Source organism: Lissotriton vulgaris, chromosome 9 (genome assembly GCF_964263255.1).
Source record: "Lissotriton vulgaris chromosome 9, aLisVul1.2, whole genome shotgun sequence".
In the NCBI taxonomy this organism is placed as follows: domain Eukaryota; kingdom Metazoa; phylum Chordata; class Amphibia; order Caudata; family Salamandridae; genus Lissotriton; species Lissotriton vulgaris.
The window spans coordinates 716,982,586-716,996,225 of NC_141697.1; the positions used below are offsets into that span (position 1 = coordinate 716,982,586).

Here is a 13,640-nt window from a genome sequence, read left to right on the forward strand (position 1 = left end):
CTACCTGGATTTCAGGTTAACTGGACTGATCACTTCTTAATGGAATTCTACACCCCGTATTCTAACTCTACCCCTGCAAGCACTATCTCCCTACCTAGTGTACGCAGACAATGGCACAAAGTTACTGCTGACTCCTTCAAGGGAAAATTCAAGCCCTTTGCCATCCTCCCCACTGATAATGCTGAAATTGCACTTGGAAAATTTGAACGTGCAACTAGGGATGCGATAGAAAAAATTGCCCCCATGAAGCAATTTAAACCCCGACCTGCAAAAAAACAGGAAGTCTGGTTCTCGGACCATCTAAGGACGTTAAAGTTAACCGCCAGGAAGCTTGAGAAGAAGTGGAGAACTTCTCATTTGGTAGAGGACAAGAACAAATATTGGGATTCACTATCCATCTACCACAAAGCCATCCGGGTAGCACGAAAAACCCATATTACGGCACAAATCACAGCTGCAGGGAATTCACCCAGGGTCCTCTATCAAATCCTTCAAACATTTGTCAAACCTACAGCATGTGAAACATCTGAGGTAGCGTCACAGCAGTTGTGCAATGAAATATCTCAAGTTTTTACAGAAAAAATAGACAAAATTTATGAGAAAATAATTTGCACCAACAAGACCATCACTACTGATACAGCGCCTCTCCAAATAGATGCCGACCTGAAGCAGAATACTTACTCTCTTGATACCTTCCCTCCTATTTCGTCTGATAATATCCTCTCTTTGATCTTACAGATCAAAAGTGGTAGCCCAGACGATACTATCCTAGCGAGGATAATGCCCGCTCTAGCTGACCAACTCTGCCCCATGATTGGAGACATGGTAAACCTCTCTCTGAGCACAGGCAATGTCCCTAGAGAATGGAAACGAGCCATTGTTAGACCAATCAGGAAAAACACTGCGACTCCGTGGACCGAATTGGCTAATCTGAGGCCCATCTCCTTACTACCTTTCCTAGGGAAACTGACTGAGAAGCATGTCAACCACCATCTCTCCAGCTATATCGAACTTGCTGGGGCTCTGGACTACTCTCAGTCAGGTTTCAGACCCAAACATAGCACTGAATCCACCCTTCTGTCAGTCACTGATGACTTGCACATGTACCAGGACAAGGGCATCTCAGTAATCTTGGTTCTTTTAGATCTGTCTGCAGCGTTCGACACCGTGTCACATTCCATCTTGACTGAGCGGTTGTCGAACGCTGGCATCAAGAACAAAGCCCTTGCCTGGCTAAGGAGTTATTTATCCGATCGCACCCAGACTGTCACCATGGGTGCATATCGTTCAGCGGAGATGGAGATATCAAAAGGGGTGCCCCAGGGTTCGTGTCTAAGCCCGACCCTCTTCAACATTTATGTGGCACCCCTGGCTAGAGTGATGCGTAGGTACGGGTTTACCCCAGTATCCTACGCTGATGACACCCAGCTCCTCTTCCCCTTTAAAACCCTCTCCGCTGAAGTAAGAAACTCCTTCTCATTAGGCATGAAGGCAGTGGCGCACTGGATGTCCTCCAACTGCCTTCAGTGCAACGTCAGCAAGACGGAAGTCATGCTGTTTGGAGAAGCCAGGATGCTATGGGCCCCGGATTGGTGGCCACAGGACTTGGGAGCAGCCCCAGAACCCAAGCAGATAGTGAAAAACCTGGGGGTCCGTCTGGACCAAGAACTATCACTAAAACAGCATTCCAACTTCATCTCGGGTTCTTGTTTCCATACCATCAGCCTGCTGCGTAAGGTCTTCCCTTTACTGCCAGACTCCTTTAGGAGGACGCTAGTACAGGCACTCGTGCTAAGTCGGATCGACTATTGTAATGGCCTGCTGCTTTCTGCCAATGAAGGCGTGTTGGCTAAGCTCCAGGTCATTCAAAACACAGCGGCCCGCCTAGTTCTGAATGCTCCGCCAAGAACTCCATCTAAACCCCTCCTTGAGCAATTACATTGGCTCTCGATCCGGCAAAGAACAAAATTCAAGATAGCCTGCCTGATACACAAATGTCTCCATGGACAAGGGCCTGCATATCTTGAAAACAAATTTATTCCCTACATTCCATCTCGAACACTAAGATCAAGCAATAATCTGCTCCTAGTGGTGCCCCGCGCCAAGAAAGCGAGGCATGGGAATAAAGCGTTGTCAATTGCAGGACCCACATTATGGAACAGACTCCCTCTGTCCCTAAGACAGTGTACTGAGCACTTAAAATTCAGAAGGCAACTGAAAACCGTCTTATTTAAAAATGAGATCTAGCATCTGCTCCAATTCACATCTTCTGTTTAGTCGGCACCATAAGCGCAGAGATACTCCATCTGGAGTTGATTCAAGCGCTATAAAAACCAGCAAATAAATAAATAAATAAATAGGGTTGAGTTTCAGGTCCGAGGTAACATGCTTGAGAGCAGAGATGTGACTACACAATCTCAGCAAGTTCCCACGATTAAGCGTGTCTTGAGGACACTTCTGGCAGTACCTAGGTATGAAAACTATCTCAGGGTTGTCTCTGCCGACCGCCCCCCAGCGGACCAGTTGAGCTGGTTGTTAGGGCTCAGGATTCGTTAGCCTGAGATCCCATTGTTCCCTCACATTCTCTGCTGTGTTGCAATTGTGAAGTTGTTAGCAGTTCACCTTCCGTTGCAAGTGGCTGAATCCTGCATTGCAATATGAGATCACCAGCACCGGAGCAAGACTCCAAGCCCCAGTCCGTATTCCTTCACTGGCCGGCTTTCGGTGTTCCAAGGTCATTGCTCCCATATATACACAAGTTTGTTCATTTCATAAAATTTAATATATAAACATACGAATCGTCTAAAAACTATACCGAATACAAGTTCACATTAAGTTAGTGAAGTAAATCATCAATCATCACTAGGGACCTACAGGTCTATATAGCCCACTTAGTTGTCTGCTCTTCGTACAGGTATAAATAAGTTTTCCCACTGGCAATGCCTGATAAAATTCATGCTATCGGGCCTGATGGAAAGGATGATAAATTAAACTTTTGAGCCTTCCTTCTGATTCCCCACAAATGGCCCAAAAACTTTGCAACCGCACAAACAAATAAGGGTCCCGCATCAAATTTTAAAATGTGTAAAGCTACACCCTTTTCTCTGGTTCCCAGCTGTTTACAGATAGGTGTTAACCATTTTCTTCTAGGGCCAGAGTAAGCTTGGCAACCAAAGAGATCATGGCCAATAGATTCAGTTGGAGAACAGCAACATGGACAGCCCTTGTTCTGAGCTACATTGCATAACCATGACTTTGTAAATGAGTTCAATGGGAGTGAACCATGCCTAAATTGGATGTGAAGCTTTCTGTCAGTGCTGGATAAGGTTGAGATAACCTTCCAAGGAACTCAACAGTTTAAAATCTAGAAATTCCTCCGTTAATCTGTCTAGATTACTGACCCTAATTTCGTTCTGGGCCACCCATTCCCAGTACATAGCTTTTAGTTGCTTTTTTGTGGGCAGTCCTTTACAATTAGTGCTACCCCACTGACCCTTTACCCCAATACTATCAAGTAGGTTTTTAATGTTCCTAATCCAACCTATTTTCTTAAATGTATCTAGGGTACAGATATCGTCAAACGCTAAAACATATGAGGACAGTTCTGGATTTGAAACTAATCTCTGCCAGAAGAGAAGCGGGCAGAGTTTTGCTAGATCTTGAACAGATTTAAAGCCAATATCCAGTTTAAGAGGATGAAGTGGTGTGCTTGAAGGAAATGACACTAGGTTCCTAAAGAATTTGTTCTCTGTCACTGATAAATCATTCACTTTTTCAAAGCCCTACAACTCAGCCCTATAAGGTGCGCAGCTTACGGTCTTGCATTTGTAGATCCCAAAGGCTGATGCAACCGGTTTAGTGTGCGTGCCGCAATATTCCTTCCTTAGGGCCCCAGGTATCTGCTTGAACTTTTGGTTTGCCTTAATTAGATGTTGCTTCCAAGACATGTCTTCTGACAATTTATGGACCAAATATTCAAATCTACTCACCCTCTCTAAGGGAATATTATAGAGTTAGACGTCCTTTGAATGATTTAGGTGGGTTCATCATCATAAGCTTTTATTTTAGTTGTGTTTATTTCTAGGCCTCTCTCATCGCAGAAAGCCTTGAATTGGTTTAATAACATCTAACTGCCCCTAGGTGTTATATAAACAAGGAGGATGTCATTTGCAAAAGGAAGTGTTGCAATTTTCGCATACCCTAGTAATGGAGCATCCGCTTGGGCTCTGGCTAGAAGATCAACAACTTGATTGATGTATAAGGTGAATAGCGTTAGGGCCAAAACACAGCCTTGACGGACCCCCCTGCTGATATTAATGGGATCAGCAACTTGGCCCTGATCACCCCATCGCACCTTGGCATGGTTATCCTCATGAAGGCAAACAACTAGTGACAAGATTTCTAGGGGCATCCATATTTCCTTCAATACCAGCCAGAGCTTTTTACGAAGCACATGGTCAAATACTGACTTCAAGTATATAAAGGCTACATATAGACTCAGTTTTTCCAATACCACCACCTTCCAATAAAGGAGGATAAATTAATAAACCTGATCGATTGTTCCTGTTCTCTACCGGAATCCTGCTTGTTGAGGAGACATTATGTTATTCTCAACCATCCAATCCGGACTCCTCACCAGAAGGGTATGGCAAAATACCTTCTAAATACACAGTCTATCAGGCGAATAGGCCTATAGTTAATCAGATCATTCCTGTCTCATTGATAAAGTCTTTATTACAAAAAAAAAAATAGATTTTGGAGAAAGCAAGCAGTTGTTTCAGACTGCATGTCAAGCACCACATGTGCTGCAAACATCAACATTAGTACAAGTGCAACTCAAAGCAACGCACTGCAGTCATGCAAGTGCAGGTGGGGCTGGGGCACCAAACAGGGAAGGAAGAGGAGCAGAGATCACTGGACAGCAGTGATGGGTACAGATTGCTGCTTCAAAGGACAGCTGACCCTGCTCTGGTTCAACGAGTGACCGGAGCAGGGTGGACACCTCGCCGCCTTCTTCAGACATGTCCTGGTTCTGAGAGCGCGGTGCAAGGGTCAGGAATGTTTGGTTTATTTCAGACAAGGTCCATTTGAAGAACTAAAAATAATGAAAAATATGATACTAAGTCGAAACATTTCAGGCCACAAACAGGAGAACAGAAGTGTACTTCGCATCCAAGGAACCAGACTGAGTAGCTATTCTCCCAAACCAACCCCGCCCTTGTCTCTTCTCAAAGTGCCAAGAAGTCATCAAGATCCTTCAAAGGAGCTTCAGCAGGGGCAGGAGGGCAGCGAGTCCAGCCAGCATGGAGAGCCTGACAGCAGTGCCAGAGTTGCCAGAGTTGCACAGGTCACGGAAACAGCAGGAATGGGTGACTGTGTAATCTATACCTATAATAGTGTTGGTCTCGGTAGAAAGACACTTGGTGAGATCCAGGCACCCCTTGGCCTTTAGCTTGATTACACCTTTAGTGGCTGTGCGGGTGTCGCACGTCTGGAGGAGGCCACAGGTGACATTGGTGGTGATAGCACATGGATGGTCGCACTTCTTGCACTTCAGCCCCTCACCCAGGGCCAGGCTGCAGAGCAGCAGGAACGCGGCGCTGATGAAAGCCTTCATGCTTCTAGGAGCTGGACAGAGGACCGACAAGCGAAGCTCAGGAAACTGGCGGGTAACAACCTGTCTCCTTTTTTGAAGACGGGAATAACTTCAGCTCCCTTTCATGAGTCCGGAATTAGGGCACCCCCTGCAATGGCATTGGAAAGTTCCAATATGTAAGCTGACCAGTTATCTTTAACAAAATAAGTCCCCTGGGACTCCATCAGGTCCAGGATCTTTTGCTAGTACAATGGCCTCAATTGAGGTCACAATTTCCTCCTTAGTGATAAATAACCCTTGTTGTACTTGAAGATACATGGGGGGGGGGCATCCCTGTAGTAGAGCAGATGGTAGCGGTGTATAGAGCACCAAAGAGCTCTTGCCAAGCGCCAGCTGTGATGTTATTGGCTAGCGGGGCTGATTTTCCAGGTTCCCCCTCCCAACAAGAACCCAGAATTTCCTAAGATCTTTGTGAGAACAAGCCTGCCCAATTTTCCACCACTTCTTCTCATCCCAGTTCCTCTTGGCCTTGGCTATAGCCCGTTCATAGGACCTCCTTAGTTCTCGCACCAAGGTCATGTTCTTAGTTTCAATAGCCTTGGCGAGTTGATGCTTTAATGATCTGCATTCGCATGAGAACCAGGGGTTCTTCTTATTTATTTCCCCCTGTCTATATTTGAGCAGTGGAAATAATCAACAAAATATGTTGCTAGCTGTTCGAAATACTTTGCATGCAGCTCACTAAATCCCTACTTACTTCCCATATCATCTGCGTAAGATTGAATTTCATCCAAACGGGCAACCAATTCTTGCTTGATATTATTAGGTTTGATCTTGTCCCCCAGGACCATGGGCCATTTGAGACGACATTTGTCGTTTGTGGGTAGTACCTCTTTTGTAATGATTTTGCTCCTAGGGGCACTAGCTAATTCACCCCAGGGGGATATTAAACCCGGGTTTAATGGACTATGGTCACTGTTGCTACTATTAGCTACAGTCGTAGCGATTAAAGTTAGCCACATCCTAAGATCCACTAGGATATAGTCAGTGCAACTAGCACCAGTTGGGCCAATGAAGGTAAATTCTCCTCTGTCCGAATTTGTTCTCCCATTTGTGGCGCTCAACCTATATTCTAGAGCCAGTGTATTTAGTTGTTTAGCTGGTTGTGACCATTTCTTAATTGGAGTCAAATCGAGGGATGAAACAGACCATAGTTTGTCCTCCTCTTAAACATTGTGGATGTCATCCTTGTCTAAGGGCTCAAAAGTCACATTGAAGTCAGCCACTACAATCAGGGGATATGCGGGCCGCCTCATTTCAAGAAGCTCACCTAAGATTTGTATAGTGGGAGATTTACCCCCCTTCCTCTGGTACCTCTAGCGTAGGCATTGTAAATGTCTTCAGTGTGGCCAGTCTTACCTTTCAATTGGATCACTAGAATATCTAAACTATCTGTAGGTAACTCTCCAATTCTACAATTTAACGCAATACTGTTCCAAATCAACATTCCACCCGATGGACGACCCTGTTGAGGTGCAATTGCGGGCAAGTGAAATGTCATATAGCCTGCCATGAACGTTGACGTTAAACTCCAGGTTTCTTGCAAGATGCATATATCGTGAGAATTGATTAACTTTACCCAGTGGGGGAGGCACAATTTACTTGTAACTCTAGCCACATTCCATGAAACCAATTTGAGCGAGTGATGGCCTGTGGACAATGGGGACTTGGGATAGAGAAGGACATCCTGTGCCTCTTCCTCTTGGGAAGGTGTTGGGCTAAAGCAAGTATTTGCTATAGTTTGGGTATGAGCTTCCTCTCCTAAATAAGACTGTATAGAAAGATTGGTTGGCTTTAAGCCTGCCATAGAAATTGTTGGTGGTGTTATCTCCCTAAATGATAGTAAACCTTATTTAAAGCAAGGCTAGGGCCACTGGCTTCAATAAATGTAGGTGCAAAGCTGGACTGTAGTCCGTCGTTTTCCGCTAAAGGAGATGGTGAGGATGTCCTTATACACACCAAATTTGAAGTATTCTGAGGAATGTTGTTTAAATTTTGCACTAGGCTCTAATCGGTCAAGGTTAGTTCTATTGCATCTACTAGGCTATTAAATAAAACGCACCTCCTAGCTCTTAAGATGTCATCTCTAATCATCGATCTGCACCCTCTTATGTGCCTAATCCAATGAAGAGATTTGTTTTTGAGGGATTGCTCATTCTTATATCTTGCAGCATTGTTACGTTTGGGTACATTGCTCATGTAAATGTTGTTGGAAGGTAAACGGTTTTAGTTGATCCACTGGATGGGCAATTCTTGATTGGCTATTAATTTCTCTCCCCCCATCACTTCTGTAGGAGAAGATGGGCAATCTGTGGATACCCTCTTAAGCACCGTAGGACCTAGCTCATCCCTTATGGCATGCTCTACCGCTGATACTGATCTGCTGCAGTGGCCTGTTCTATTAGCCTCTATCAAAGGGGAGTCTTGAGATGCTTTGTATACAGGTTGCTTTCAGCTAACAGCTGCCCTCGAGGGCTTGATAATAGATGGTATACCTAGGTCACTCATCCTTCCAACTCTGCTGAGCAGCCTATATATGAGCCCAGTTAGCACCCCTGTTGCAGATTGGAGGGTTGTGACCTCCCTATGTAGATTTAGTATGGAGCTAGGAGCCTCCTGACCATCTGACACTCCACCAGCAGACGGTGGAATATTTCCTTTCCTAGCATCCTGTTCTCCTAGGGTGTTGATAGTTTCTGGTAGATCTAGCAGGGGTAGGAATAAGTTACTACATGGTAACTTGGCATTGGACATGGGTAAGTCACTATCTGTACTTAGCAGATTTTTAGAGGGCATGACTGAGGCCTCCAGGGACAGGTTGTCAATGTTCGCTTTCCTAAACATACTGGGAATGCGCCTGATTTTTGGAGCGCTTTCACATGCTAATGTGGCCTTAGGCTTGGGTGGAATATCAACAGCAGGTGGATCTAAGAGTTCCTCGCACCTGATCAATAAATTGTCAGTACGATCAAGCACGCAATTCCCCCCTGCATGGTTATGAGCTTTTTTAGTTTCTTAGATGTCTTGTGAGCTCCAGTCTCCCCCCTCCACCACTTTCCTTTTCCCCATAGTGCCCCCCAACAGCCCTTGGGTTTGTGAAAAGGGTAAAATAGAGGGGACTCGCAGCCTGAGACAGGGCGCTTATGAGTGCATGAGAGCAGGCGGCCGCCCTGCCTCTTCCTGGCGCTGACAGGCAGCGGAAGAGACAAATCGCTTAAGAGCAGTACAATCTTCTAAGCAGTAAGCTGGTAAACATAACCTTAATGAAACTGATCAAAAGAAAGCGTACTGTGCATGGATTCCATGGGATTTGCACTGTCCTCTAAAGAGTTTATCCTGTCCCGCATGGCACCCAGTTTTTAGCACTGGTTTTCACTTTTTGCTTTAGTAAATCACATTTCAAATGAAATGTGTGCCCATTAGCAGCATTCTCTTCCTGGATTCAATTTTTTCTACTCAAAATAACAAGAATTCCATGGGTAGCATGCACCTAACTCAGAATATCAGAAAATAAATCCAAACAGGGTCTCCATAAAAAATGCCCTAATATGGTACTTATTGTGGAAGTGGTGGGAGCTCAGCTCACACACAACCTCTCAGCAGCTTCATTTGATGTTATATTTGTATAGCACAATGCATGCCCTGAGGCATCTTGGTGCTAGCGTCCACTAGGACAATTCTGCTGAGAAAGCCTAACCCAGGATAACTACAGAGATGAAGAGAATATTCAGGTTTTTAAATGCTTTCTAAAAGAATTAGTAGCTTAAGTTGGCATTTCAAGTGCGAAAGCATTTGTTTACATATCAGGGAAGTGGAGTGGACCAGACTTCTGCCTCCCCAGGAGGCTTTGTTGATTTTATGAATCATCATCATTTTAGAAGCAGATTACCGCAGATACCTGCTAGGTGAGTACAGGGAGAAGCTTTTCTTGAGGTATTCTGGACCTATGCGACAGAGAGCTTTATGTGCACTACAGAACACTTTGAACCCCACCCTCTTTTTAATGGGCAACCAATGTAGTTTCTCCAGCTCCTTAGAGGCTGATTTAAATGTATTGATGTTTTTAAGCAGGCATACAGCACTGTACTGCAGCCTTTTAAAGTTTCTTTAAGAGATCTTGCTGCATGCCAAAATATAGGGCATTGCAGTAGTCCAACCTCGATAGTACCAAGGAGACAGTGACTGTTTTCTGAAGGTCATACAAGAGGTGAGACAGAATTTCTTCAATATTTTTAAAATATAAAAACAGGAGGAAATGAGCCTATTAGTCAGTCAGCGAAGGTGAGTTTCGAGTAAATGATGACTCCAAAGTTTTTCACTTTGGAGACCGGTGTGGGCAAAGGGCCCAGATTTAAAGGCCATCAGGAAGCATTGCAATAAGACGTGTCATTCCCAGAAAGGAGCACCTCCGTCTTATCACAGTTTAGTTCCAGACACTGGCTGTTCATCCAGTCTACAATGGATCTCATGCAGTTATTAATGTGAAAGCAGTGCATGATCTACATTATCACAACACTTCTGTTTTGTTTTTCTTGGTAGGAAAGGGTTGAGAAAAATAGGGTTTTCAAAACAAAATCCAGTCAAAGTGTTGAGATGCAAATTGCATTTGGACACCTGATAGAATGAAACAAAATGTTATATTCAAAATAATGTACAGTGTTTTATGGGATGCAGCGCTTGAGCATACTTATGATAGAAAGCTAGGTTAAAAGGTAAGTAACCTTTCTGCCAGATCAGTACAATACCATAATGCAGTGTTGACATTTCGGAAGGTTTCACAAGTATTTCTAGAACACAAGCAGTTTCATATGTATTGCAACTCTGGTGGTGCTGAAAATTGACAAGCAGACTGCTGTTTTGTCTTTTCTAATATCATGTAAAGCACTAAAGTTTCCAACTGCTTACACTTTCACCACACCACCAGACACCTACGCTCTGCCTCACTCACTCGCACACACTCCCTTCATCCGCAAATGCAAAACTAGGGTCGCTCATTCTCCTACATTTCACCCAAGACATGGAACAAACTCCCTTAACACACCAGAGTCTACTGCTCACTTCTTGAGTTCCGCAAGAAGCTGAAGACTTGGCTCTTCATATTAGCACTTTAGGGACCACACCCCTACACAGTTGCCCAAGTACCTGGATACCAACTCGGTTGATTAGTGCGCTACAGAAGTCAACGTAACATAACATACTATTAGGCTGCATTTCCTGAAAGGGTGTATCGTAGCACTGAAAATGGTTTTCGGGTAGAAAATGTAATGGATTATAATATATATATATATATATATATATATATATATATATATATATATATATATATATATATACATATTCTATATAAATATATATAGATCATGTAAAAACATAGTTTAGAGTACTGTTTGTCAATGATGTATGAAATCCATACGGCCTCTAAATGTCTTTGGGTAGAAAGAGGAAGTTGGAAAAGAGGGAAGGCCATATGGGTTCTTTGATAAAAGGACGACAGTTAAGAGCAAATGGGGGTGGAGGTGAATGGTAATCAGGAAATTAAATTGATAAATGTGTATGTGAGTCTCAGGATAAAGCATTAACAGGTAGATTCATGAAAGAAAAATCGGCTCGCAAAGGGCCAGATTCCCAGAATCTGGCCCTTTGCGAGCGCAATTTTTGCATTTGGGATTCATCATCCCAAATGCAAAAATCGGTAATTGCGAAATTGCATATATGCGAGGAATTGCATTTAAGGAATCTCTATTTGAGATTCCTTAAATGCAATTCATTAACCATTTTTTATTTGCGAATTCGCTATTTCTGGCCGCTATTTACCGCGAGGTCAAACCTCGTAGTAAATAGCGAAAACTTAGAAATATGCCTTTAAATGCATTTTTCTAAGTTGCATGTTACACACACACATGTCCTTTGGACATGTGTGTGCGCAACACCAATGTAGATTACATTTCAGGGGTGCTACAGGGTGTCCTTTGGACACCCCTGGCACCCTTGAAATCGCATCCTTATTTGCAATTAGCAAATTGCTAATCGCAAATAAGGAATAACTCCCCATTCCTATGGGCCTTAGGCCCATAGGAATGAATGGGGAGTTATTCCTTATTTGCGATTAGCAATTTGCTAATCGCAAATAAGGAATGTGTAGGAATCGCAATTTATTTAGCGATTCCTACATGAACCCCGTTTTGCAAGTCCTTAATAGCGATTCCTTAATAATCGCTATTAAGGACTCGCAAAACGGCACTATGATGAATCTAGCTGTATATTCCAAATGTACAAAGAAATAAAAGTGAAAACAGTAAAGCTTTATAGATGTCATTCAGTGGTAGAAAATTCAAAATCTAGAGCCTGGTAATGGGGCTTTGCTCCCTTCACAGGCACCTTAACTTTATTTTTAGGAAGATGTTGGTGGGATTGTGTATGAGGTGGGATTTTATGCAAGTCCTGGATAGGGAAACCGCATATTAACAGATACTTCACTGCATAATTAATATGGCCTTTTAGAAACACTGTTTCAGGCAAGTCATTACAATATTTAGGTGTGCCCGTGACCTTGTCTGCTTTGTTTAGCTCCCTCTTCATCCAGATGCAAGGGAATTTGTGAAGTGTTTTGACAGCTAAACATGCATTTTGACTAGCGAATGTGAGCAATCTCTTAGCATCTAGTAGCTTAGTAAACTTTGCATGCTTTTCTCAGACTACTGAGATGATCCAGAAAGTGGCCATTGAGGTTGACGTTTCTCTTTTCTTATCTCAACAGCTACAGTAACCTGGGAATCCAGTGTGTGAAGAAAAGGGAGATTGAAACTGCTGTAGAGAAAAAAATTAACATGGGATTTGATCCCTTCAAAGGTATAGAATCACATTATTGGTTAAAGTGCTGTGAAGGAATAATTACCAAGGTTTATATACAAGTGTGTTTGTGTTTGCATCCATATATATTTTCATTTGAGAATCCCTAGTTAAGGTCACAATCGGTCTTCTGGGATTCAGTAGAGTTTATCATTAATTACTCAAGCCCCTCATGTTTATCTGCAGGTAGAGTCAAGTTCTAGACTGGCTTTCTTCATTTTTCACATGACCCAGGGCAATTCATTGTCTGCAAGTATTCAGGTCTGCCTCTCTCCTCAGTGGTCCTTGCTTTGCCCTTGCTGTTTTTCGTTTATTTACACAGGATCTTGCCTCCCTGCTTCCTTCCCATCCCTTCCCCATTATCTTGTACTCTGACGAGAACAGGTCTACTTCAGTTTGAGCGTGGATTTGTTTTTTACAAGGCCACCATATTAATTTCCTTAATCAGTTTGGTCAGATTGTGAATTTCTAAAAACTGTTTGAAGCTTGATGTCAGTAAATTTGGGATTTTCTTAAATTATTCAGCACGGGTCAAGGTATTCCTCTTCTGGTCAGTAGCCTCTATTATTTATTGTGTGCTACTTTAAAGGTGCTCTATTGTACCGTAAGACATTGCTGCAATGTATGGAGTGCGCAGTACGTTTAACAACTTATGAGCGAGCGAGCTCCTGCTTTGCGATGCAAGCCTTCTTGTCAAAAGTAAATGCATTCTGGTTGCCATGTTTCCTTTTAAGTTTCTGCATTATGGCCCACACTGCTGTCCTGAATTGGTTGCTCACTCTTTGTTGGGCGTCTGATGCATGAGAGGCTGCATGTGGGCTCCTTATTTATTATCTTGTACTTCATGAAATAAACGCTGTTCTTGAATCCACCTGGCTCCCTACGTCTCAATGTAACATGCTCCCAAAGCTTTACTTATCAGATGGGGGAAGTTCTTTATTTTGCTTTTATTTTGCTTTTCCTTTTGCTCCATCACTGTCCTTCTCACGCCTCCAAAATCCCCTTCTCACCATCCTCCTCTCCAGAGCCTTTCTTTCCCTCTTCATTGTTTTATCTCTCTCTCCAAAGTCCTACTTTGTCTGTATCTTTCTCTTTCCACCTCTCTTCTCTCCATTTCCACCATGCGTCTTTACCC

The 13,640-nt window shown here is 43.3% G+C and overlaps 2 protein-coding genes across 7 annotated transcripts in view; one reads left to right on the forward strand and one right to left on the reverse strand.

The window, feature by feature from the left end:
• The window catches only part of RELB (RELB proto-oncogene, NF-kB subunit), an 851,517-nt gene that overhangs the window by 419,989 nt on the left and 417,888 nt on the right, over nt 1-13,640 (forward strand). For all 6 annotated transcript variants that reach the window (XM_086938449.1, XM_086938452.1, XM_086938450.1 and 3 more), the window contains one exon: nt 12,414-12,505. In XM_086938449.1, the coding sequence (XP_086794575.1) occupies nt 12,414-12,505 (92 nt within the window). The remainder of the gene's footprint in view (nt 1-12,413; nt 12,506-13,640) is intronic.
• LOC147692161 (sperm acrosome membrane-associated protein 4-like) lies at nt 4,724-5,623 on the reverse strand. The gene has a single exon (XM_086936749.1). The coding sequence runs from the start codon at nt 5,615-5,617 to the stop codon at nt 5,258-5,260; it is 360 nt and encodes a 119-aa protein (XP_086792875.1). The 5' UTR covers nt 5,618-5,623; the 3' UTR covers nt 4,724-5,257.

Bases quoted from the DNA above. Each gene is read 5' to 3' on its own strand.
- LOC147692161 (XM_086936749.1), bottom strand. From the start codon at position 5,617: ATGAAGGCTTTCATCAGCGCCGCGTTCCTGCTGCTCTGCAGCCTGGCC.